Below are 27996 nucleotides of genomic sequence, written 5' to 3'. Positions count from 1 at the left end.
CTAAACTCTGTATCAGAGTTTATAATCTTTATAATTCTAATTCCATCTACAGAACACTTCTTTAACACCAAATACCAGATAATTCAACTGAATTAGGAGCTCATCAGGACAGGGACTGTCCAGCTGCATGTCTGACACTGCCTCAACACCTGCACATAACGCGGTGGCTTCTTTTACAGTTTTAGAAACTATTTGATTTTGTCCTGACAGGGTTTCTGCCTGCGTGGCTCTGGTGATGGTTTCACTACTCCAAGATCAAGCAAATATTAAGTTTTCTTCTTCGGACACTCTGGAAAGGGATCAACAAGACCTCATGAAGACACATGGGGACTCAGTATCCCCAGTTCAGCAAACTGTGAGTAAGCTGACCCAGTTCTGTTCTCTTTCTTCAGAGGCACAAGTTCAGATGCACCACTCAGCATTCGTAACTGGCACTGGAAGTTTTACTCTTGAGGAGCAGAAACCAGAGTTATTGTTCTGATCTAATCTTAAGCTCCCTCTAAGTTTCCTATTTGATTGCTTAAAAATCCTATTACTTTAAAAGCAGGAAATCCATCTAGCTACTAATCCAGTAAAAATTCTACATTGAAAGTAATTCTCACCCTGTTTCTAAAATAAATAAATAAAAAAAGCAGACAGACAGAAAGACATCAGAACTATTTGTTTACACCCTGCCAGTAGAGGATACCTTCAAGCACTTCAGAATTCCTTGGGTCTTATTTGGAATAAAATGATCTTTCTCCTGTTGTTAGGGTTGGAAAGGACCTTAGGATCATCTATTGACACACTGAAATTCATATGACTTGATATAATTAAATCTAGGGGGGTGAAATCCTTATTTAACAAGAGATATCATAAACAAATGTACATAGGACTATAGAGAAGAGCAAAGAAGCAAGAAAGAAGAAGTTACAAACTCAGCAAGTTCGCGTTCATATGAGAAGGCAAAAGTGCCATGAGGTCAGATTTGCTTTCTGCAGGACCCCATGACAGAATGGAACATTAACAGCTTTAATATAGACCCACGTGCAAGAGAATGAAGAAGCTTGTACCATGCTTCACTCAGAAAGCACTAGCTTTTAGGCTAACTTCCCTTTGGGACTTCTTGGAATGTGGTTCTTCCATGAAGGCACGTATTCCTTTACCTCTTCTCCTAAAGTATTGCAAGACCAACCTGCATTTGGAGGGGAAAGGACGAAAGGGAACACTTGATCATCTGTTCTGACTTTGTGTAACACAGAACATTATATTTTCCCCTTCGCTGAGCACAATAACCTGCTCTTGACTTAAGCACATCTTGTCAACAGGCATCCAAGTAGTTACTCATCCTTGATGTCAGGGAAAATACGCATAATTTCTAAGCTGAATGTGTTCAGCTCCAGGATCCAGACACTAGTTCTTGTTAAGCCTTTCTCTTCTAGATTAAAGAGCACTTCAGTAGCTGTTATTTTCTTTTTGCTGAAGTGCAAAAGGGAAGGGAGGAGATGAGACAGGAAGAAGGCTCAGATGTCTGCCTAGAGCCTCCCTGTCTCACAGAATGAGTGTGGCTATGTTAATGAAAGGAAGTGATGTAACTACCAACATATCTGGCAGCTTGTAACACCATCAGAGAATGAGATCAAGCTTATTTGACTAAACCTGTATATGACAAGACTTGCACTTATCATATTCCTGTCATTTAATCTTTCATCATTTGATCATACATCATCTTTGCCCTGAAATTGTAAGACCAACTAGTCAATAGTTACCCGAGACATCCTGTTTTTCCAAGATAGTTCAGTCTTCTCATTGCTTTTATTAATTTACTTTTGAACAGGTTTAAATATCAAGTAAGCAGAAACCCCCTTAGATCTTTTAGGGCTTCTCTGCATCAAGGTGGCTGGGACTACTAATTTTATATATATTTTTAATGTACTTTTTTGTAAATAATGAAAATAATATAATATTTGCTCATGCTAATCCTAGATAAATGCCAATAATCCATTGCAGGATAATCCCAGTTACAATTGCCAACCATACGAGTCAGACGGCAGGACAGAAAGGAAGAGCTCAGAGTCTTCTCACAGCCCCAGCCCTGCTTCTCCAGCCCAGGATCAGATTCATGGGAGATATCCTACAAGCCAAGGAATTCACTGTGGCAAGAACAAATTTAAAGCATCTTTCAGTACTGAGAAGTTCAGGAGGTTCAGTTACGAGGAAAGCACTGCAGGAAATTATGACAGGTTTCTCAAGAGCAGCAGAAACCCCTTTCACCCTTACAAGAGGCAGATCAGTGAAGATGTCTTCCAGGAAGCACATCAAAACCTCCCACCAGAAGCTTCACCCTTCAAAAATGCCAGAAGCATCGATGGGTTTGAGGGTCTACCAGGATCTACAGGTCCTGATGAGTCAGAGTCATTTCCGACACACATTCCAAACATCTCCACAGAACAACCCTGGTGTAACAGCCTCCAGTACAGCACCACAGGTCAAGATCACACTTCACAAGTCATGGTCAGTATTCTTTTCTACTTTTTTTTTCCCCTGTTTTCAACTGCAAAAATATACTTTTTGGATTATTTTCTTATCTCTTAATGAGAGTACCTGGGCATTTAGTCTCTTGTCAAGTTGCAGGCTGGAGCTCAGAATAGACAATCATATTTACATGTTGAAGTTCTCTATTTCATGGCCTTTTCCTACTGAAAAACAGTCCCCCAAAAAGTGCATAAGGACAAATGATTTTCCACTAGACACAATACATGAATGCTCAATATCCAGATTCTTCCTGACAACAGGTTTTACAGCAGTAATTATCATTAACTTGTGGTTTCAAGGGACAAAAATTCTCAGCACAGTATTTTTCACACATATGACAGATTTGCTACAACATGTTGGCTGAGCTGCAAATAGAAGAGAAACTCTAAGACATCAGAATTACTTTAAATACAAGATCTGTTTATGGTATGTGCAGTGCAAAGTAAAGTGAAAAGGGCTGATGTCCATGCTGGAGAGAAGCAAGTGCCTATTTCAGGCAGCACACAAATCCCTAAAAAGCAAGGGAAATTACCCTCCAGTATCTCCACAAAGTATCTCTACTGTGATCCAAAGTGTAAAGCGTATCTTTATAATCTAGAGCAGACAAAAACAATGACTACACCTGCCAGGAGAGGGCCCTAACCACTGGTTCTAAATTGCTGCTGTGAGGCAAAGAATTTGAGGGTTACCAAAAGAAAGAAGGGTTAAAAATACCCCCAACATCTCACCTGGATTAAGACAGTTTACCAGGGAATGGAGGGATGTTGTCAGGGTACATACCTGGGGATTGAAGCCATTCAGGTTAAGAAGGAAATTGATCTAAATCTCTTATTTCCTGAATAAATACTCATCTAGGTCAGATGAGTTTAATGCAAAACCTGTGAGCCATTGATGAAAAAAATCCCCATTTTCTTCCCAAATCCCTGGGCTGCACATTGTAGCAAATGTAAAGCCAGTGCAGCAGAAGCCTTTTACCACGTAGATGCAAGTACTCGGGAAATGACTGGCTGCTTGTTAATGTCTGAACAGTCAGCAACTTCAGATCCCTTGAACAGCTTACGTGCTGCTGGCAAGTCGACATTTCTGAAATGCTTCATCTTATGGTCACCAAAACAGCATGGATATTTATTAATATTTGCTGTGGCAGTTGCTTGGTGCCAGGATATCAAACCAAGTCTAACATGCACCCCCTACACTAACCTATACCATAAAAGATGGTATTTATGGCCTTCCTTGAATGTCAATGACATCAACTTTCAGAAGAAAATTCCTGGCTATTGATGTTAAGGAAAAAGAACCTAAAGTCAGTCACTAGATGCATGGATAAGGACACTGCTCAAGGCACATCATTCCCTTCACTGCTGGAGCTCTCTGCTTAGCACGCAGTTTGCTTGAATTGCTCTTCTAAAGCAGATGGTGTTACTACACACCATATGGTGCACTCAGCATTCCAACTACACAGCAAGTTTTAATATTCAGGAACCTTAGCCCTTAACAGACTGAAATCCCATGTGAATCCAGGACAGGCAGCTGGGCAGACCTGGGAGAAATTAAGACTTGATGAACTTTTCTACCTTTATTTCCAGTTGCAGAAATAAATCCCATTCTTATGATGTTTCCTGTATCTTGATCAAATTCAGTAGTCCCCTTAGTCTGAGTCATCTCTGCCACCTCTTTCCTGTGGCACCTCACCCTCTAGCTAATGACATAACTCCAGCATCAGCTCAAGGGACTGACAGTCTGCAAGATAAAATCAAGCAATGTGAAGAAGAGACAGAGGCACATGTGCACACTCCAGAAGGAAAGCTGGAGTAGGCAGTTTGTGTGTAGGGAAGAAAGATAAACAGAAACTGGCATTTTCTGAGTTGCTCTTTGCATGCAATTTGGCTTAGGATTTCCTTTTTTAAAGTGGTAATTATATAAACACAGCAAATGTTTCTTTTTGTATGCTAGAATATAAATCAAATTCTAACACTTACTGTGACAGGATCAAGTCCAGAAAAGTAGTAAGCTTAAAGAAAGACAAATCAGAATTATAATTAACAGAATTGCTCTATTTCAAGTAGAGGTGTTTTCTCTAATAACTCTTCCCTCAAATATTTTCTAGCAGGATCCAGACATGAAGCTCAGGACATCCCCCCTGGAAGGGCAGCCTGGTTTGTATTGCTATCAGCCTCAAGTGCAGCAGATGTATTGCCCCTCACATCCTTTCCATCAGGTCAGTACTATATAGAGACCAAATCCCGTATTTCTAGCACTATAATGATACAGTGGTTATGGTAGTAATACAAACAGACAGGTGAAACAATGCCTGCTGAAGTGGTGTTTGTGGGGCCATGTTTATATACATACATTCTTTTTATGACAATGAGATCTTAAAAGAGTCACATCTAAATTTTTTTATAAATATTAATGCATGGGCAGAAGAAAAAAGGGAAAAAAAGCTTTGTCAAACAGAATCTCAGTTCTGCTTATTTATGTTTTTACCATCATGCTCAAGAAAATTCACTTTGAAAGCAGATAAATTATCAACATAAGTGTTGGCATTTCAGGATCCCAGGGAATTAACTGTGCTTTAACTTCAGAATAAGAAATTAAATATACATGGCTGCATACTGAAAATTCAGATGAGGATAGAAACCCACTCTTAAAACAAGACATTAACAGCAAGAGAATGTTCATTCTGCTTGCGCTTGACAGCATACACATCTCTTTTGCAATCTTTTGACTGTTACATCATCCCCTGTGAAAGATTATTCAGCGAAGCATAATTGACAATAATGCTGATGATGCATGAGAATGCACAATATTAGGGCTGTTCTTCTGTAACTATATTGTTAATACTAAAAATGCACAGCAGCAACTGACACCTTGTTGTTCAGTGTGTTTAGATGTCATTTGAATACAGGTCAGTTCCTATTTTCAAAGCAGTATATACACAGTATCTTTGGAAGATCATACATATATACCTTAATGCTTAATACATGTGATCCTAGTACCTATTTATAGATGTTAGTGAGTGTGATCTACTGAGCTTTGAAAACCTGGCATAGAGGGAGGGTGAGTGTCACAAAGTCATTCTCATGACTCTGAAATGAATTTAACTTATTTCCTCTAGATATAAATGGTGGTGCTGTTCAATGCATTGAAAACATTGCTTGAAACTCCCTATTTAAAACAAACAACCTCCAAAACTTATTTAAAGTGAAATTAAGGCAATGAGGATTTTACAGCTACAGAGGCAGAAATCCATGTACAAAACCAGCACAATCGCTATAGCTCCTAACATTTACAACTGAATTAAACTTACAGCAAATTCACATATATAAAATATTTGACCATAAAAGCTCACACTTGAGTTAGGACTCTTTTGATCCCAGTGGCTGATGACTGATACTGGAATCAACTGTACCATCTCATTCAACTTGCTCAAGAAGTATAAAACCTGTGACTAACTGAGCAGTGATTTCAAACTGTGCAAAGCAAACAAAGAGCAGGTTACTGTATGATATTTCACTGGGATTAATTCATATGGTGCTACTAGTCTGAAACATTGAAATAATAATCATACCATTCATCATCAGGATTTAGTCCCTTATGAGGAAAAAGAAAGGTTATTTCTGGCATGATTTTCTTATAGAGGAAACTTAAGTAACATCTGAAAACAGATGCTGGATGACCATAAAGAATGAGAATAGATAAATGTTGGGATTTTATCAGCATTGATAAAACTAAATCATCTGTCACAGGTGATTGGTTAGGAATTTTAGTTGTTTGGTAAAACATGACTAAGGAAGAATGAAAGAATTCCATTCTCAGCAATGGATTTTCATATTTAAGTGTGTATTTTTCATACTTATAAATCCCCCACCTGTCTACTGAAATTTAAAGGAAGATGTTTCATTATTACAGTAGATAACCCCTCAGATACAGAATGGAATAAAATAGGGACTATTAACCACTAGGAGAGCTTTTATGGCCTTTCCGAACTTCTAGTGTCTGGGACCAGTTAAACTGATCCACAGGCTCGTGTGACAAAGCTCAATGAGCACCCTCAAGTACCAGCTTCTCAACTCAGGTTCCTTGTCAAGTGTACAGCTGCTAAACAGATGTGAGAAGGCATGAATAACAGAGCAGCAGTTCTCCTACACTGAGTCAGGAAGTATGGCTACAGAATCATCTCACTCCTGGCTTTTTCTTTTACCTACCACTCTGGAATTCCACCAGCCAGAATTCACCAAACCTCCTTTTTTCCCCCCTATAATGTGGCAAAAAGGTAACTATCTTTTCAGTTTTATCAATACCTTCATAACTAGAGCTTCTTGTTAGCCTAAAACTCACTAGAAATGATAAAAGGTAATAAAACAGAATAAGAAAGGTGATATTACACTACCATTCTAACTTACAAATTGGATTATTTCCTTATTGTTATTTTAGAAGGGTCCCAGATGAAGGATTATCCTGCTACAAATATAAACTAGCTCCCCACAGGGACTGCAGTACAGACATTGTGTATGTGCCACAGTACCACACATCTCACAGTGTAAATGTCAGCTTGCTTTAGCAGAAACTCCAGTCAGCTGTTAACTCAGTGAGTATTTCTAATTTCTTTATTCATCCTGTGGCAGACACCCTTCCTCTGTCACTGCTGAGTTCACATCAGAACTATTACTACACACTGGCATTAACCACATTCAAAAAACCTACAAAATTAAAGCTGAAATACACCTTCTGGGAGCTGCCAGGCAAGATACAACAAGCACTAAGAGGACAGGCTTCCATCCACCTGCAGGCTGGCACTGTGACAGATCTCTTACATGCAGCAGGTTTCTGTTAGAGTTTTCAATATTTGTGCTTCTTAATGTTATTATAGTAAAAGTATGGCAACATGTTCTACTACTCAGAGGAAAGAAACAATAGGCATAAGCAGCCAGCATCATAACAGGTAGAATTGCTGTCTGTGTGCCATAATCAGATACTGGAAAATGAAAGAACATGTGATACAAGACAGAGGAGAAGTGGAATAACATCTTTTGCATGAAGCAGCTCTATTATTAATACTTTACATTTAAAATTTGAATGGAGCAGTGCAATTAAAATCACTAGGAAGTTACACTCCAGAGAACGGGCCCTTTAGCCTGGAGTGAAGGATGTGCAAACTACGCCTCATTTTTCATTAGAGGGATGAGAGACATCAACTCTTTGGTTAATTTTGTCCAAATGATAAAATGGCCTCACCTTCGCCTTTGCTGGACACAACGCAGATGATGATTCATGAGAAAAATTACTTCTTGTTGACCTGAAAGAAGTAGCAGACGCTTACTGAAGTCACTTACCCACCCACCATAAAACATGGACACCTTTCATGCCAGTTGTGCGACTGTAAAACCAGCTCAAGCCTGTCATACCAGACCATTCTCCAGCCTCTGTTCCCTCAAAAAGGAGTAATGAAACCAATAAAACAGAAATAATCCTTAAAACACCCAGTTCTTGCCCTTGCTGATGACATTACAACCAGCCCCATCATTGTATTCTTTCCTTTCAAAGAGCCACCAAGACTAATAAAATCAAAATCATTGTATGAATTACCCAGTTTTCTACTCTGGTGCAAAACCCACACACTATGCAACAAACCAGGCAGCACAGAACTGCACATGGAAAATAGTTCAAGGTTAATGTGGAGACTGCCGTTTTGCCCAGGATTTAGTTTAACAAGGCAGGACATGATGAATGAGTATGTACATCTCATTTCTTTCACCCTGTTTACCATAGCAAACAAATTAGTGTATTCAGTATGTTTGTCCACATTCCATTTCAGGCAGTTCAGCGTTAGATAAAAGTAAACAGACAAAAAACTCAAGCAACAACAGTCAAATTACTTAGAAACTGAAATAAATTATTCAGAATCCAGAATAAATACATTAACTATGAACATTTTGCAAGCACATGATAAACTCTCACATGCATTTTAAGGCAACAAAGACCAAGAGCGACAGAAGTTATTGGTCTGAAAATAGGAATGACAGTAAGAAACTAAGGAGACGTATAAATTACCAAGGAGATTTTCCCAACCAGTCTCGAAAGCTACATTATAATCTTTCAAAGGAGCCATAAAACTCTCATGACACATGACTTCTAGATCTAAGCAGTAAAACACTGGAACAGGGCTCAGCAGCCTTTGAGTACTAGGGAAGGCATGCAGGTAGTTTTTTAATAGCATATGACATGACTCCTAATTTTGGCCATGCCCTAGCCCTGGCATCTGCAAAGATTCATCTGTAAGAGGCAGAAATTCCTCTCACACTGAGCTCTGAGTTCAGTGGGAGCCTTTGCCTCTTGGAGAGCAAAATTGATGGTATCTCACCTCAGCAGCAGTGATTCTTTGTTCTTGAAAGTTGCTCACTTGCAGGTTTAAACTGTAATTTGGAAAAGAAAAAGGTGACCAACTGCTGTGTTTAAAAAGTGAGAGCAAACCTACAGAAACTCTGATGCAATCCAGGCTATCTGTGCGTGTTATCTCCCCTCTTTCACCAGTTTTTTTGCATGGGCATATCTCTATCCTGGTGACTGCATGATAGGCCAGTGATTTCTTTAGTGTGTCTTGAGAGTGGGACAGGCTTAGAGATCTCCTGAGGAGACAGCTTAGCACTTCAGTCTTGAGGAGCATTCTGCTGCTTGTCCCAAGGGATAGGGTGAGGGTAGCACAAATGCTATCTGATTTCAGGTACCCTGGATAATCTTTTTAGCTTTCTGATATAGAAAAGGGGGGGGGGGGGGGTGAGGAAAGCTGCCTGAAGCCCTTAAACTCCCAGCCCCTTCCCGAAGCCTGTTTCTTGCCACTGACTATGACAGTAGCCTCACAGCCTCGCAAGGCAGGCAATATGAAAACCACCTCTGAGAAACATCTCATATGCCACTTGTCTGTCCCTTGGAATGACACTACTAACTTATTCTAGAATAGCACACCCACTTTGTGTACACATCCACTACAGCTTTGGTGGTTGTTGTTTTGGGGATTTTTACTTCCTCACCTGGTAACAGCAATTTGAACAGATACTTTGGGATGCTGTTATGAATTTTCTGGAGACAATTACTAGGGTTCAGTTAGTCCCATTTTTCACAAGAACTCAGTAGCATAACAGGCAATAAGAAAGTACTTTTTTTACATCCTTCAATTTGTAACACACTAAACAGCATCTGGTAACAGTCAACGTATCAGTGAGCTCCTCCTCACCCATGCCCTGTTTCTTCTACTTTTTGGGTATTAACAAGTAATATTAATGTCTTCCATACCATGCTAGAAAGACTACATCTGGGTTGGCAAAACAGGTATGAAACATAGGCAGAAAGCAACATCCTCAGAGCTAGCTTAATAATGTTATTAAGAAATAAGTATTTTTGAAAGCTTGTTGATAGGTCAAGTAACATCTCTTTTACTCTACCACCAGTATTCCTCGGGAGGCAGCTATCCTGTGACTTACATTACTTCTTCGCACTACCCCTACCAACGAATCGCTCCTCAAAGCAGTCAAGAATCCCAGCAGCCTCTGTTTCCCAAACCCATCTACTCCTACAGGTAATAACATACTTTCTCAGGTTCTAATGTTACAGGAAATACACTGTTTACCCATGGCCTATTTCCAGCATCATTTGCAACAACATGCTTAGTCTTATTTGTCTTGCTCCCAGTGTGCTCTGTCCTGTTTGTATGAATCACAACATGTTCCAGACTCAGGGGCCAAGGCAGAGGGAAATGCAATGTTGTAAAGCTTGTGAACAGTTTTGACCACCCCACAACAGCTAGATGTTTCTCCAGTATAAAACCTTAGGTGCTGCAAATTTCATCAGCACAAGACTAATCACCTGTAGTTGTCTTCTCCAGGACCTGTATTAAATCTAATGTTTTTTCTCCAGTTATTATGGCAAAGAAATGCCTAAAAACCATATCAGATATGCCAGTCACCACACAGGTTTAGCCCCCAGAGAGCAGCTTAACACAGTAGACCAGACAATTGCATTTTAATTGTACCTTCTTTCACTGTCATTTTGACACTCTTCTTGGGGCCTTTATCATTCAAACACAGCCTTAAATAAAAACACATTAGTAGAATTTGAAGGCTGTGGACTTGATTCCAGTTTGTATTACTTTATTTTAAGCCCTGGCTGGACCTTCTATGTGTGCTTTCAGAATTACCTCCAGAAGTTAAGCAGTGTAAGGAGACCGATTGTAAACAACTGGGTGGAAACTTTGAGTATCATCAGTGTTCATGCTCAGGCAGTGCAAGCCACAGTAATTACATACACTGAAAAAACACTCATTTTCTGCTTCTGAGGAGTCAAGCAGAATAAGCTAAATTTTTTTTCTTTCTCTCTCTGAAGCATCCTGATCTTCATGGCACTCAAAAACAGCAAGACAGGGAGTTTGCCAGTCAGTGAGATTTACAATTTCATGACGGAACACTTCCCTTACTTTAAGGTGAGTGCCAAGGGGATGGGGGGAAGTCTCTCTCTCAGCTTACCTGGCAGCAGAGGGAATAAAGAGGGGAACTCAATCTATGAAAAGGGATCATTTCTTAGGTAGATTAATATCAAATCAATTACACACTATATACCTTCATGATCACAAACCACCCAGCATCTAAGGCCTAGGCAGAAACATGAACATGATATGTGGCAATATTTAACACAGAAAGATATTAAGAACTGTTCCAACTTTGAGTTTGTGCAGATAACAGTGGCTGTTCCTCACCAACAACTCACCAAAAGGATAAATACTTTTAAAAACATATCCATTCCCTCCTCTCTGATCTCACATACAGGCAGAACTGGTCTTGTGGCTTCCTTTGCCACCAGTAGCACCTCCAGACTCATGTGGAAGCAGAGGCTCAAGGTTATCTGGCTCTGTTCTGGGGCTGGAATATCAGTCTTGGGCAACTTCATCACTTGCATACACTGTACAAAGAGAAGTATAATATGTGATAAATAGTATTAAGCTCATAATTACACTGTAATGTTGGTGAAGGTGAGGGTGTATGGTTTGCAGCAGTTACTATTGAAATTTAAATCCATGCTATAAGAGAATGGTTTCTTGCACTTAGACTGCAAGTGGAAAGAGATTAGTCAGGGCATGATCCAAGAGCAGAAGGATTACAGTGAACGTTTTAAAAAGACCTGTAATAGAATCATCAACTGCTACCCAACACAGAGCTTTATTATTGCTGAGTCTTCAAAACCATCTCACTAAAAAGTCCAGACCAGGTGACCTGCAACTGTTAGCAAGACCCAGAAATGAAAAATAAAGTGACAAGAGTCTGTTAAGTTTCCTACTACGAACAAACATGCAGCAATTCAATCAAATTTCAAACAGCTACATAAAGACAATTGAAACATTTATATTCAGAACACTAAGGATGACTAGAAATCAGTGTTCAGATACAAGTTTGCAATGGTTTTGGACACTAACTGAGGATAAATAATGCCCAGAAAAAATTAAACTCGAACAGGTAAGTAACCAGAGTAATAGAATACACGAGCTATCATGAAGGAAGAACTGTTAGGATCCTTTACACTTCTGCATTCCCAGATTTCCTCCCAGGGGAATCACCAGCTGCTCAACTGCTTGCTACAAGCAAGTGAAGGGAGGAAAAAAAAAATAAAATAAAAAAGAAAGAAACGTACCATCACAATTCAAGCAGTGTTCTATCACACCATGACTGCTCGTAACCCACTGAAACAAACCTGAAACACTTCAAGTCACAGGGACACAACAGATTTTTAGGCTAAACACACAGAGAATTCAGCAATGACAGTAATCTGAACAGGGAAAGGAAGAGCAGCAGAATGGCGTGTGACAAGAACATAGTAACCGTGAATTTCCTGTCATTTTCACAACAAGAATAAATTTAAATACTTGTATTTTGTCCCTAACAGAATAATAACTCTATATGCATTTATCACTAGCTGAAAAAAAATATTAATAATCCAAAGGAAAATAGTTTGAGGATTATGGAAAAGGTGCTGGCCCCCAACATCTTGAAACTGGTATTTTGTGGAGTTCCGCTCCCCAGTATAATGCACAAATCATGGAATGCATTCCATCTGATCAATGTTTTCTGGAAAAATAACAGGAGTTTCAAGCAGAGAGGTCGGAATATTAAAAATAAGTTTTACAGATGTCCACATTTATTCAACAGACCAAACTGAAGTTAATTCTCCTTTGACTTGCAACACAATCCATTATAAAATTAACTAACCAGCAGGTTGCAAACCAAATGCTGCTGCTGCCAACATGCACAGAATTCCTCTGACACAAGACTGTGGCTCTGCAGGTGTCACCTTCCTTGTCCTGAAGTCATTCTGACACAGCAGAAACATTAGGGAGATACACAGCCTCTCCTCATCTGTATGTTGTGTGTAAATATTGTGTACTGTAGATACTGTGATATTTTGTGTGTAAACATGTACAAATAGGTGTGTTCATGTCTGCCTGTGTGTATACCGACATGTGTGGATACACATGCTCAGCTTGACAGAAGGTTTATTTCTATCACAGCTTTAAATAACTGTTTTATACCTAAACTTTCACTTTCTTACTTATCAAAACTTGGTCTTTTGCTTAATTCATTTAAAAATTGATGAGAATGAGGTTACTGCTGCTATACGCATCATAGAAAAAGAATGATACAGGGGGTAATACTGGAAAGTTTTTTGTGACTGTCACTATTTGGTGACAGCTTTCTGTTTGCATTTTACATACAAATACAGTCTTCAGCAAGATAAAGGATTATAAAATCAGCAAAGAATATTTTGTTGTTGCTACCAGAACTCTCTAAACAGCAGGATACAACAGGGAGAGGGGAAGCAATTAAAGTTGGAGAGAAACAGAGTACAAGTGTACACAGAATCTTGCTGGGAGACATTAGATGATACAAGCCTAGTCAAATTAACTTGTATTCGCTGCCACAGCAAATTTAGTTTCTATGATGCAACAATCTCATTTCTAGTTGAAACAGAGCAATCCAACTCCTACGTCCTAAAAAAAACATCTACGCAGCTAAAGTTGAATTACTCTTTGATGTACCTCTCCCTTCTCTTGAGACCTAGATTTAAAGAGAAAGGGTTTTGCAAGATCACTGAACTCTTTAAACTTCAAGAGGCGGTCAGGATCAATGGGTCTGTGCAGTAATATTTTTTGCTTGTCATCCTTTTTGTCTTTGTAGTGATTAGTGAGTCTAACAGAAAGCTTTAATCTTGGTAATTGGAGTTATTGCAGTGGTCCAAGAGGTTAGGAAGGTCTGTGGTCTGATGAACTTAGAACAGCAAGTTGCAGTGTCCAACTCTACACAGCTTCATCCATGCTCTGCTGAGTACAGCAATAACAAAACCGAGCCGTAGCCAGGAGATTCCAACTGTACAAGGGCAATGCAGGAGCCAGAGCTCAGTTCTTTAACAAATATTAACTTAAACTACTAACAGAGTTGTAACATGATCACGCTGCCAGAGTGTTCCTTCAGGGCCTACCTGGGTAAATGACTGGTTTTCACTGCTCAGCAATCCCAAGTTTAATGCAAGAACCTGCTCAGCTCTTGGCAGCAGTCTCCAGCAGAAATCTGTGTACTTTTTGCTCTTACGTTTCTAAAACTACCTCATAGTTTACACCCCCACACATTCTGAAAAGCTCTGAGAAACACATGCCACTCCCATCTTCCCTGGTGCTTAGCAGAAACACTAATTATCCTGTCTAGATACAGCCTCCTATGCAGGGCACAATCATGAATATTCTTTCAGGTCAGCTTCTTCAGTAAGCCAAACACGCATCTTACCTAGGAGCAACAGTTCTATTTACTTTTGGAACTGCCAGAAAGCAACTTGAATATGATCTGCAAAGGAGAAAAATTGATTCATCAGCTTTAATATTACCCTGTGGCAGAAAGAGTTTAAAAAGGGAGGTTTTGCCCCTTTTTTTTGTTTAAACAGAAATGCAGTATTCCACCTATGGGACCCTCTGACAGAATAGTGAAATGCTGACATCAGGTGGGCCAAAAGGGTAGAAATTGTGCCGCGATGAAGAGAAAGTAGCTTCCTTTTTAGTAAGCAACATGTATTTAACTTCCACTATTGATTAACTTTATTTAATGAGGAGAGCAAGTATTAAATTTGACCCTGAAATTCTTCAGTAAGGCTTTTAACACCTTAACCCACTAGATTTTGCATTCCTGATAAAAGCAGTATTTCTGTCAAAGCGTGTTCAAAAATGCAGAGTGTAGCATGTGAAAGCAAGAACGGACACAAGTCCATTTATAAAAGATGGTCTAGAAGAGATCTGTTACTCCAGGCAACATTTAGAGAAAGTATCCAAAAGCTGCTTTCTGTAAGTGAATGATCCCTATAAATAAGGCCTAAGAATGGAAAGGAAACTTAACATGCATAAAAGGGAAATTTTCATGTTTAACCTCTTTAAAAGTACTACGGAAAATCATTTTTATTTCTTGTGCTCTCTGGTCAACAACTGCAACAACCAATATTTTACATCCATGAATGTGAATTAATAGTGGCACACAAACAATGTCACCCACCTTTCAGAGAGCTGTTTGATTTTTTTTTTTAGCTCTTATGACACACAGCTGAGGATTTTCTGGAAACAAGGAAAAGCATCCAAAACTGATTAAAACAAAACAAAAAGGCTTCACATACTCTAGACTCCTTGAAATCTGATGAGCTCTGAAGTCGCTCTTGAGATTTCTCATCTCTGCAAATGCAAACCCTTTGGAAAGAATCATTTGACTGACACAGATAAAGCTACAATTCTGGGCTTTTAACTGGTCCTACAATGACAGGGGAGGTGTAGCTGGACAAGCAGTTGCATCTACTACAAGGAAGCTGGGTTTTTCAGGTTGATTCCTACCATTACATAGCAAGTCATTTTTCCCACTCCCTTTTTTTTTGAGCTTACAGTGCAGTGGCAATGAACTAAGAGCTCTACTCGGATATGCAACAAACAGCATCGTACAAAACCTACCAAATGAAAAGCAAGAAAGTGACACATCAGGAATTTACTGTAGGAATCTTCTGATATGAATATGCGTACTAATTTACAAAGCCTTAATGTGATGGGCAGCATTTTCTGGCTGGATGACTAAGGAAACAGAAATGAGTGAGATCAAATAAACATACACCAGAAAAACTGAAATGCAATAAAAGCATACAGTGCTGTTTCTTCAAGATCAGCATTTCAGACTAGCAAACAAACAAGCATTTCCCATCAGAATCCGAGTATGACTGTTTTGCTGAGTATTTCCCTCTTCATTCCCTACAGCAATATTAATTATCAATGTTCTTCTACAAGCAATCAGGGAAAACAGAAATATTGTAAAGATTAATTTGTATAAACTGAGGGTTTGCACTAAGCTTTCTTTTCTTTCCATTCTTGCAGTTGAATGCAAACCCCTTCCTTAGAAAAAGGAGGGAATTTTGTTTCCCTCATCAATCAGAAACATCCTAACTAAAAACAGAGGAATCATTTTAATGAAGCTCACACGCACTGTTCAGTCTAAAGGACCTTCCAACTTCTACTACCAAGTTAAAAATAAATGCAAAGCAAAAAGATGCAGCAATCAGATGTACAAACCTGTATCTCATCCACTGGGCTTTTGCTTAAACCATGTGGTTATGTAATTGGCTACACCTCCAGCAGCATGCCAAAATGCTTTTGAAGTCTGCCTGGACAACTCATTTGAATCCAAGTGGCACGTAGCCCTTCAACTAAGTGTTTGAAATATTTCTAGGTGTGCTAAAAGGGATTAAAAGATTTCCTGTTAGTTCACAGTTCTGGAATATAATTCTTTAACACATTTAATTCTTGTAATTTGCAAATTCAAACATACAGTAGCCCCTCTGACAAGGCCAACCTTTTGCTTAGAAGATCAGTTACTATGTTATCTGATTCCTCTTCCCACACAACACGACTGTAACATTTTTGTGGCTTCCTTCTATGGTACCAGTTTCATTTTGTAGAAAGTATACTCTAACCAGTCAAAATAGAGAAATATATTTGTATTTTTTCCTTGAAGTTCCATTCTTAGACTGGATTTGTTTTTCCAGACAGCTCCGGACGGCTGGAAGAATTCTGTACGTCACAACTTATCTTTGAACAAATGCTTTGAGAAAGTTGAAAACAAATCAGGCAATTCTTCTCGGAAAGGCTGTTTGTGGGCTCTGAATCCAGCCAAAATCGATAAGATGCAGGAGGAGCTTCAGAAATGGAAGAGGAAAGACCCAGTTGCTGTAAGGAAGAGTATGGCAAAGCCAGGTCAGTAATATATTAGTGTATTTGTCCCTAAACAGTGTAATCCAGAACTTTTATTTGCAATAGACATCAAGCTCTATAAGAGAATTTAGACAGGATTTAGGAAAGCATTTAAGAACTTCCCTGTTTATAAACTGATTGGCAAAACAAAGAATTAAAATTAAAAGCAGAATTAGATAAGACCTGGTTTTGCAGGAATGCTTCCAAATAGGCACACAGAAGCCTCACCAAGGGAACATTTTCTCTTGACATCTCATTAAATTTTAAAGTAAAACCAACACTGAAATAAGTACTAGATAATAAAATTTGAAATTAACTGATAGTATCCAGGCTTTAAACACAGAGATGCAATTTACTATATACTCACTTGGCAATGCTAATTTAGAAAAGCATTTCAGACCTTAAGAGTGATCATAAATGGGTTAGCACTCATTTGCCATTCCACTCTCCCATTTCCTAAAGAACACTAGAATTCCAGCTGCAAGCTGTGAAGACTGAGGCTTTGTTAGGAGTAAGTTAATCACGGGCTCTTTTCTTGTTTTGTAGAAGAACTTGACACACTGATAGGCGACAAAAGCGAAAAGCTGAGATCTTCAATGATGTCCGGCAGTCCGACTGGCGTTGCAACTGCATCCCTTTCCAGGCAGATGGCAGTCCAATCCCATTCCTTATGCGAGCCCTCGCTTTCCTCCGGTATACCACAGCCATTACATAGTATCCACGCATCAGGAGCTCTACATGTCAAGAACCCGTTGCCAAATTTGCTTGGGGGGCAGCAAACTGCGTGCTATACATCAACACAGGGTTTTCCTCAAATCTCAAGTACATTAATGCAACAGTCACCCGACCCTCAGACCCTTTTTCCTTCTGCGGAGGCTCAAAGTGAACTCAGAACTCAGCCTAGCATCACCCAGGACTCACCGCTGCCGGCTCAGACCCCCCCCAGCTGTGGAGTGAAGATGCTGACAGAGCACTCTACAGCCAGGACAATGCAGGACACGCTCATGCAGGAAGGAGATCTCAGCAATGATATCGATGCTCTTAATCCATCCCTGACTGATTTTGATCTCCAAGGTAGGCATCTCAGGCATTTTTATTTTGTAGAGTCAGGCTTATTACATTACATCACATCACAACCTGCAACAGATGCATGTATATCCTTCTTTCTTAACTACTTGTCCTTGCCACTGCTACGAAGACTTGCTTACCAGGATACATGATTTTGCACAACAGATTGACATCCAGAGTTTTGAAAAACCCAAATGCTTACTCTTGATTACAACTGCTGATATTGAATAGTACAATACAGTACTTAGAAGGTATTTTTTAAATTTCTCACTTAAAACTACTCAAGCAAAATTATTTAGTGCACGTCAAGAGAATTCTCACGTGAGAGGCACAAGCAGAAGTCATTTTGATTGAATTAACATGTCAACATATTTCTTTATCAATATTCAAACTCCTTCCACAACTCTACTCAAAGGAGTGCTGTTTACTCCTTCACAAGACATTCATTCAGGGCATGATCTATGCCCTGGACAATTATATTTTCCAAGGTGTGTTCTTAAATACTTAGTCATGCAATGCTGACAAGTAAAGGGTTTTTTAATGTGAAATAATTGAGTCACCTTGAATGGACAGGATTTTGAACATTAAAAACATAGCTTTCCATTAAAAATAAGGGAAAAAACCTAACCCACCATGTGTGTGTACATGTATACATATATATGTATTTATATATGTGTTTATATATAAATAAAACCTGCAGGTTCCAAATGATAAAGCTCTTGCTGTACCACATAACATGCAAAAACTGCCTTCCTCCACAGGCAAAACATGGTACAAAAGCAACCTAAAAAACAGAGCAAAAGAAACCTCCATAATCTATATGACCCAGCAAGTGCCATTGTGCTGTCACAACTATTCCACAATCCTGTCATGCCCAGATCACTTACTAAGATTAACAACAGTTTTTTGAATCCTCAGCTTCTTCCTCTTTCAGGCATTCCACACATTTCTCTGATCCTCTTCCCACTTCATTCTGGAACATGCTCATTTATATGGTGAATATTCTGAATGCTTCACCAATCTGGTACAATTCCATCAAAATTATCAACACTTAAATTAGAATTTAAGGCAAGGCCTGCACAGCTGCAGCAAAATCATTATGCATCCACACATTAAAAATAGTTCTTTTAAAAATCAGCATTATTCTAGCAAATGGCTAAATATGACCCCATTTGACAGTCTGCAGGCGGTGGGCATAGCTTTTGAACAAGTTTTCCCTGATACAGTCCCCACAAGGAAATCTTCAATGATGACTATGAAAAATATAGCCCTCCTGTAGAAACTTATGTCAGGCTTTCGCTGTGATATGCACAGAAATATCAGCAGAAAGATGAGAACTGTTTTGGTAAACATTAGGAAAAAGTCCCATTTCAGATCTTTTGATTTGTCAGGTCAATCAGATACCCAGTGACTTAGTTCACTATTCAGAGAACCATAAGAATACAAGAAGGCCAGTCATAAAGTAGTATTATTTGCAGATTTGTCCCACAAAGTGCCAATAGCTCTTCCATAACTTACAAAGATAACAGAGGCAATTTCCTTTTTCAAAATTAGTGATGGGAGAGAGTTTCAAATAGAAGTTATGCTACCTAAGTACACATTTGCAACAGAATCTTAATTATCAAGTGAAATAATTTTCTTAAACTAATGCTGCTTTCTCAGATTTAAATTTAAGGTGACAGACAACTAATAACTAGTGAATAATCTAATCAATCTTTTTCCTTTCTCAATCACAGGTGATTAAGAACACCTACACACACAGCATACTAACTGTAAAACAATGTTCAAAAAGCATATATGAAGAAAGTTGACTCAATCCCTTTTGTTTTGTTATAGGAAACCTTTGGGAGGAGCTGAAAGATGACAGCTTAGCTGTGGATCCCCTAGTTCTCATTTCATCATCCCCAGTGTCTTCCCAATGTTTCCCTTCTCACTGCCAGATGGAGAACACCAGCAGCAATAGCATCAACACCCAGAATGGAACCCCACACAGCAATGTGCCTGACCTACAGCTCACTACTCTTTACTCTGCCTTTATGGAACTGGATACAGTGTCTCCTGCCTACCTAAGTAATACTGGATCCAAACCTATAGCACTAATGTGAACCACGCACCAACCTAGTTATTATTACTTGGTCTGAATACAGTCCTAACCATCCCACACACTGACCAGCTGAAACTGTGTCCATTGGAATAAGAATACTCTTTTTCCAGAACTCACCCGCAGGATATGTAGCTTTACTATGACAATTTTCTACAGACAGATACTAAGAAAGTTTAAAAGACTATTTAAAGATAATATTGTTAACGGCTGAACTGGTCAACACCATTTTATCAAGCCACTCATCTTCTCTATCTTCCAGGAACAAATGACTATAAGAGGAAAACAAATTATTGACATTTTTCTTTTCTTTTTCAAAATGAAAGCTGCTTGCAAATGAACACAGAAGCCAGAGCTTACAATAATGTAACTTATTTCTTGGAGCCAGTGATGGCAACAACATCTTCCGCACACAACTCAAAACCAATCTGCATATTAAAACATTTATAGTCCCCTTGAAAGAAGTTCTGGGGGTTGGTAAACAAGAACATAAACTGAAAACTCTGCAAGTATTAGAAGATAGAGGACTAGCTGCTGCCAGACTAAACCAAAGCAACAGATAGAATTTAGCAAAAAATCTAAGTTTTACTGTGTTTAAAAAGAAATTTAAAACTTTGCTTTTTTAATAAAAAAGAACAAAATTTAGTAGAATTTTTACTTGGCTGAAAATTATTCACATTCATTCCTCTATTTTTATTCAGATAAATGAACAGTAAGATGAGTTATTCAACCACTAAATCAAGATTTTTAAAAATGCTAATAAAGAGAACAACAATAGTTGTGGTTAGCCAAATCCAAACAGCACCTGTTTTAACAACCAGCTGCCATCTGATGCATCCAACAGGTTTTATTACAATGCTGAATTAACTCCTGCACTAGAATAGTGTCTGGTTCCTACCATGAACTAAACTAAGGCATCTCAGTAGCCAGTTTCTCAGGAACACATTTCTCTCTCTGATTTACCATAGAGGTGCTGCTCATGACATGACAGAGCAGCGCTTTATTTCAAGTGAAGCAATCTAAACCCAAAGCAATCTTGAGCAGGAACCCTTAACAGTGCTAAGGAAAAGAGCCTAAAAATAACAAAAAAAAAAACCAAGTGTCTTGAAGTGACATCTCTGTTCACATATTACAGAAACTTGGAAGAAACTAAGGAGGTTAAAATTTACATCAGATCAGGTCACACTGTGAAAAAGCAACAATGAATTGCAAAGTACAGAGCAGGTAGAGCAGTGGGACAGTACTGTCAAAATAAATGCATGTGGGTTTAATAGCCACTTTCCCACAGCAAGGTACCACCATAAGGTGCTGCCAGTTAAGGCTGAAGCCAAACCCAGGATGAAATCAACAGCCTCAACCATGCCTACTAGCCTAGACTTAAACCAAAATCAGATTAGGGGCAGATGGATAGAGAAGATTTAGGAAGAACACATGATGCAAGTTCATAATCCCTGATGCAGCTACCAAGAAACCCTCACTTGACTTGAGCCCTTCTTCCTCTGCATCTCCTGCAAACAGTGTGAGACATGCATTCAGTTTGCCAAGCTGCTTGTTGTGGCTTAAGCAAAAAAAAAAACAACACCCAGCAGGAACAGAGTTCTGCAAACATACTAGAGCTGGGTAAATCAATTCTTGACCATCCTTACATTTAGATAAGGAATAAGGAAACAATTTAATATGCCACATCACTAGAAATGTACATATTAAATGATAAGCCTTAGTAAGTATAAAGCTGCTAAACAACATATTCAGAATAATTTGAGTTACCATGTTACAGATAAGTAACTACCAAGCACAAACTTTTAAGAGCAATAATATTATGCTAAATACCTTTTTTGGAAAAAGAATCAAATATATATATATATGCCCTAATGTAACCATGCATTGAGGGAAAGCAAAACCAAACCGACCCCCTGCCCTGTGACAGAGAGCTACTATCATTTCTTAAAATATGTCAAAATCACTCTTAAGCCAAAAATAGTATTTGGTAAATAATGTTATCTATAAATAGCAGACTGTTTACAACAGATCTGACCTGTGCTATGAGATTGGTTTCCAGAGCTCTGTGTGTACACTCTCTCTGACTTCAACAGAGGACTCCACCACTGTGCCAGCACTCCCACCACTGGGGTAGGACCATCTGTCCAAACCCTCGCAAATTCCTCAGATACATTTAATTCCAGTGACCACCGACACCAGTGGACTCTGCATACAGCTGCCTGTATCCCCAAGGACTTTTCAGGATAATTGTCTATTTAGAAGTCCTTAACTGGAAACAGCGAAGCATTGCTACAGAAATCAGTATTTCCAGAGGCCTAAGGGAGATAATGAGTTCTTAATTATTTTCAGTCACTGTTTGCATCAAATTCTCATTAGCCCTTTTTAAAACCCTTTGGATGACACACACTGAGTAGCACCATGCAGTGAACACACTATGGCCACTACACAGAATATCACAGACCCTTGCAAAGCATTACCCTACAGAGTTAACCATCTTCCTAATACTTTGCGTTTGGCAGAGGGGAACAATGACAAGACAATACATGAGAACATGGCAGGTGAAGTCTATCAGGAAGGTCCATCACTCCAGAAACATAATAAAATTGTAATAACATATTTGTAATTAAAGCAAATCCACAGCACAAATCAACTGTGATTCTGGACAACACTTTACCAGGATGAGCAAGGTATTTGCTAAGGAAATACAGATTTTTAAAACAAGAAAATCTATGCTTCTTTTTCTGTGTTAAAGATTTCTAGTTTATGGGTACAGCAATTCACTCATTTGTAAATTCATATGTATCATTCAGATACTACACGATCTATGCTGAACAGGTGGAGGGCATTCTCTCAGATGCACCAAAACATTCCATGCTTGTGACCATGCACATGATCACAAGGTGGAGAAACAAACAGAGGAAGAAATCTACATGTCATGCTGTATTCCGTATTTTTCTTAGTAATAAGCTTTGAAGATTGAGCAGACAAAGAACAAAAGGGGGAAAAAAAACACTTTAAAAGCTTTTTTCTTTTGTTTTGCTTGATTTTCTTTGACATACTGTATCTACATAAGAAAAGTTTGTCATCCTTATATAAAATTATTTATTCTAAGCACCTTATTTTCTCCAGTGAATTCCATTTTAATATGGTTGGACATTTCACAGTTCTAAGGAAAATCATGTAATGACTTATATTAAAAAAGAGTCATGTTAAAAACAAAGACTGCAAGTTAACTAATATAAACCCTCTGGGTTTCCCTTCAGGCTCTTCCATCTAGAATTTTCTGGTCTTGCTTCAGTTTAGCATTAGCAATTCTGGTACACATGGAAATTGAAATATGGGTGCATGAGGAAAGAGTCATACTGTAAATTATAGTTCTGGAACAATTATTTTTTAAAGAAGGTAAAAAAATATTTAACTACTTGAAGTTTATATAGAAGAAAGATCCTTATCTTGTGCAATCCTTATCTTGTGCAATTCTTATCCCGTACTTTTAATATCAGTTTTTACAGCCCCTGATAGCACAGCAAACATTTTCCTAGAACTTTAAGAGCTGCTGACACCTCACTTCCTACCTCCAGTAAAATAAGTCTTTTGCACACATTGCAAATCTATTGCAGATACATTTGCATTAAAGACCATTTTAAGTAAGACACTGAAAACAGGGGAAGGAAGAAGGAAAGGAATGAAGCTTTCTAAGGCCAATGATGTTTGCTTCATCAGCCTAAACCAAACACATTATGCAAACAGCTATTTCTGTCAGGAGTAAAAAAAAAATAAACACCAAAATCTGAAATATAATTACCATAAAAATCTCTCATCACTAAGCAGAAGAAAGTGTTCACTGTTGCCCCCCTCAACATACGATTAGGAAAAAATTACATTCTAAAGATTAGGATTCAATAGTTTAACATGCATTCTTTTATTGTATGTTTCAGAAAATATTGTATAGTGACTTCAGAAAATTCAAGTAATAGCAATTTCTATTGGAACTATGTTTTCAAGCCCTTTTTGCTTGACATACCTAAATCTACTTAATGTTCCCAAATTTACTGTTACAAGACTCCTGCCTAAAGCAGGCTGCCTCCCACACGTTTTCCTGCTCTTGATATAAAACCATCACCTCTGAAGATGCATTTGCTTCTGTTGATACAGCTCTTGTCAGATACATTCATATCTTTGCACCATCTTTCAAAACCCTGGCTCAGCACTGAGCTGCTTAAACCAGACAGTGATTAATAGGTATTATGGAACAGATACAAGTAGTCAGTGTTACTTTGTATCTCTAGCTTTGTACACAAAGCTTGAAAATAAAAGTGAAACTGACCTATTGGCACTTCCAAGTAAATTTAAACTACTGGCTGAATTAAGTATTTGCATTCCAGGACTTACCGGTGCTGATGCTCTTTTTGTATATTTCAGGCTTCCAGATACATGTGTGTATGTTTGTGTTTAGGCTACTAAGTGTTAAAAACAGTAAATACTTCCCCACAAGCTTTTTCTAACCCCTTAATCCATTTCTGGTCCAACACAAACAAAACCAAACCATCCAGGAGCTGAAGCAGAGCCATGCAGCCCCTCACTACCATAATGGAAATGGAAGCTTTATGGCAGCACTTCCCACTTGTGGCCACAGCAAAGATTGAACTGAGGACTGATTTGCTCTTCACTAAAATAATTAAATAAGTCAATAAAATTAAATATAAATATAATTTAAATAAAATTTAAATCCAGTCCTTTTAGAAGCAGAAATGGCATTTTTAGTTATTTTTATCCAGGCAAAGAAACAAAACTTGTTTGCACTGAAAACACTGACATCCTGAAAATAAACAGCAGCGGGAACACCGTTTACGCACATTGGATTTGTTTCCCCTGGGTGCTTCCCATTGATGAAAAATCTCAGCTATCAAATACCAATATAACAAACACTGACTGGAGGATAAACTGACAGATCTCAGCAACCAGGCACCAATATGAAGCCACCACCAGCCAAGAGCCCTCACCAGTGGGAGGCAGTGGGAAACCAGCAGTCCGTGCTCTTCAGCCTTCTATAATAACAATGTTTTAGTCTTTTGCTACCTCCACATGAAGTCTGGGTGTCTTCCTAGCACAGATTTCTCAGTTTGGGCTCCATACAGCAAAGGGCTCAGAGACAAGCAGGAAACTGGACAACCCAGCAGCCTTTTCTGGGATGAACCTCTCTTAATCAAGGCCCATGAGATGCCAACAAACACTGGAATTAGTTTCTAAGAACTACTGAGCTCGCACCAACTTCATGGGAAACCAATTTTATGCACAGAAAGCATGTGGCAGACCTCAGGGCCAATAAATGCCAATAAGCAAACTGCAGCTGAATCATAGAATCCCAGACTGGTTCAGGTCGAAGGGACCTTAAAGCTCATCCAGTTCCAACCCCTGCCAGGGGCAGGGACACCTTTCACTAGAGCAGGTTGCTATTAAACCTCCATAATTCACCCAGTGAATAACAAAGCACCAAAACACGTCGTTGTATTGAAGAACTGAAGGCTTCCTATTCCGAGTAGGAAGGGGGCCTATAAGGATGCTGGGGAGGGACTCTTCATTAAGAGACTGTAGTGATAGGACAAGGGGTAACGGGTTAAAACTTAAGCAAGGGAAGTTTAGATTGGATATAAGGGGGAAATTCTTTCCTGTGAGGGTGGTGAGGCACTCTAATGGGCTGCCGAGGGAGGCTGTGAATGCTCCATCCCTGGCAGTGTTCAAGGCCAGGCTGGATGAAGTCTTGGGTGAGATGGTTTAGTGTGAGGTGTCCCTGCCCATGGCAGGGGGGTTGGAACTGGATGATCTTAAGGTCCTTTCCAACCCTCACTATTCTATGATTCTATGAATCTATTAATTTTTAACCTGGACACAGAAGAGACAAATATAACCCCTAAACATTATTCCTGACAAGACCTACAAGGCCCAACTGCACAACCAACACCATCACATTAGACAGATTACCCAAATTCCTTATTCACACCATCGTCACTGGGAAATCAATCACGTCAGATGAGCAGGGGCGGGGGCAGCCTCTTAAGCAGTGCGGAGGTGATTTCCCGAGACGCACCTCTCCAGCACCACCTTCCCACAGCCCTCAGGGAGCTGCCAAGCCGCCGTTCCACCGTATCCCACCGCCTTTAGCGAGGAAAGGAGGGCGACCAGCCCGGCGAAAGGGCTACGGAGCCCCGAAAACAGCAGCCACCTCAGAGCGGCAGCGCCGACCGTTGGCGAAGGGAGCCCAGCGCGCCCGCTGATTGGCTGCTGAGTGGGATTTGAACGGGAGGGCGGGAAGAGCCGTTGGGCGTTTCCCGCTGCCTCACAGCTGAGGGAGGGAAGGGCCGTGCCTCGCCTCGCCTCATGGCGCCGGGGAAGGCGCGTTTGGTGCGCTGGGAGGTGGAGGTGAAAGGGAATGAGCAATAAACTCAACCCAAGGCAGGTGTGGCTCTGCGTTTCCTACAGGCTTCTTTCTCCGTAACCCTCCATGGAGGCGGCTGAGCAGACCTGTGCTGTTGGAAGAGTGGCTGAGCTCTGAGGTAGAAACATGCCAGTAACAAAAAAAACACAAACTAAAGAAGGGAATTCACATGATTTGGGTGAACAAAGAATTCCAGCTCTCACCGAAGGATTTAATTTCAACATGAATAAGCCCAGCGTGTTCGTGCCCGTCTGAGGCACTGGGCTTAGATGATTACTGGAGGCATTTATTACGCTTACCTTTAACTCCGTGACTTTAGAACATCACAAATAAAACCAACCAAACCCAAAATGGGAAAAAAATATTTTACCAACTATCCGGTTAATCTAATAAGATAAAGTGCTCTGCTTTTAGCTATGGAAATTATAGAATCATGGGATGGGTTGGGTTGAAGGGACCTTAAAGCTCCTCCAGCTCCAACCCCTGCCACGGGCAGGGACACCTCCCACTAGAGCAGCTTGCTCCAAGCCCCTGTGTCCAACCTGGCCTTGAACACTGCCAGGGATGGGGCAGCCACAGCTTCTCTGGGCACCCTGTGCCAGCGCCTCAGCACCCTCACAGGGAAGAGCTTCTGCCTAAGAGCTCATCTCAGCCTCCCTTATATCCAACCTGAACTTGCCCTGTTTATCCTCATTTTAGCTTCTCATAGAGAAATTCAAACATTAGCTGAGATAATAGCCTTTAAAAATTATCTCAGTGATGACACTTGGGTTTGTGCTTCCTTGCCAGGGAGCTGCAGGAAGCATGTGTGTGTATTTGTCACTGCAAAGAACAACTTTGGACTGTTAAGTCAAATTCAAGTTACTGCCAAATGCCAGCTGATTAGCTCCAGGCAGGGAATGACTTTAAAAGGTGTGTGTTGTCCTGGTGCTAAAGAGGCTTGGTCTGTCTGGGGCAGAAAGTTTTATTTCCTCTGAATGTATAATCACGTCTCCCTGCACGCTTTAATTTCAGGGGACACCCTGTACCCTGCGTTCTCCTGCATTGTGAAACTGCAGCCAGCAAAGCAGCCAGCTTTTAATTAGACAGTTATGTGTAAGGGTGTTAAAGTATGCGTTTGGGAAATCAAAACCATGCCTTTCACAGCATCATTCATGAAGGAAGTGTTTTGGGGTTGAGTTTTGGGGGGGTTTCTAACTCAAATAGGTCCTGGGTATTTCTAGCTTTCAGGTCTGGTGCATGTAGCACCTTTCATAGCCAAAACTGGGTCTGCGTGCACACACTCAAAGGATGCTTTGTACCCCTCTTCCTTTGCTTGGCTGCATGCCTGAGGGAATACACTTTACACCATGCACAGGGCTAGCAAGTGACACATAAACGTGACAGCTTGATATTTTACTGAAGGGTTTATGATATTTTACTGAAGGTTTTACCTATTACTGCCAGTTTCCCTTTGGCCAAGCGTTGCTATTGCACGCAAGTACAACTGCATGCCTAACTCCCCAAGGAAATACAGTAAACGCAGCATATTCCAATAAATCATTATCTGGAATGATTTCTTACTCTACAGCT

At 39.7% G+C, this 27996-nt stretch overlaps 1 protein-coding gene and 1 long non-coding RNA gene across 3 annotated transcripts; one reads left to right on the top strand and one right to left on the bottom strand.

Annotated features, from left to right (window-relative positions):
• Positions 1 to 146: 146 nt before the first annotated feature.
• FOXN1 (forkhead box N1) lies at positions 147 to 20565 on the top strand. Its single transcript, XM_062629887.1, has 8 exons — positions 147 to 355; positions 1990 to 2493; positions 4622 to 4732; positions 9963 to 10090; positions 10894 to 10990; positions 16615 to 16822; positions 17366 to 17893; positions 19724 to 20565. Exons 1-8 carry the CDS (start codon positions 236 to 238, stop codon positions 19990 to 19992), a joined length of 1965 nt encoding a protein of 654 aa, XP_062485871.1. The 5' UTR covers positions 147 to 235; the 3' UTR covers positions 19993 to 20565.
• Positions 833 to 17507, bottom strand: LOC134169397 (uncharacterized). 2 transcript variants are annotated; one of them, XR_009966871.1, is made up of 7 exons: positions 17187 to 17507; positions 16142 to 16795; positions 15090 to 15148; positions 11275 to 11466; positions 8879 to 8930; positions 7753 to 7813; positions 833 to 1174 (listed from the first exon to the last, which is right to left on the bottom strand). It is a non-coding gene; the product is annotated as an uncharacterized LOC134169397 (long non-coding RNA). The 2 variants fall into 2 exon arrangements; XR_009966872.1 differs by lacking the exon at positions 15090 to 15148.
• Positions 20566 to 27996: the final 7431 nt, after the last annotated feature.

Source organism: Pezoporus occidentalis, unplaced genomic scaffold, assembly GCF_034315485.1.
Source record: "Pezoporus occidentalis ecotype Australia unplaced genomic scaffold, CSIRO_AGI_Poc_V1 ctg343, whole genome shotgun sequence".
Taxonomy (NCBI): domain Eukaryota; kingdom Metazoa; phylum Chordata; class Aves; order Psittaciformes; family Psittacidae; genus Pezoporus; species Pezoporus occidentalis.
The sequence above is the reverse complement of the archived record's forward strand: the minus strand, read 5'-3'. Positions and strand labels throughout refer to the sequence as shown.

Excerpts from the sequence above, each read along its gene's own strand:
- FOXN1 (XM_062629887.1), top strand. The coding sequence starts at position 236 with ATGGTTTCACTACTCCAAGATCAAGCAAATATTAAGTTTTCTTCTTCG. Across the intron at positions 2,494-4,621 it reads ATCACACTTCACAAGTCATG|CAGGATCCAGACATGAAGCT; the intron begins GTCAGTATTCTT and ends AATATTTTCTAG. Across the intron at positions 16,823-17,365 it reads GAAGAGTATGGCAAAGCCAG|AAGAACTTGACACACTGATA; the intron begins GTCAGTAATATA and ends CTTGTTTTGTAG.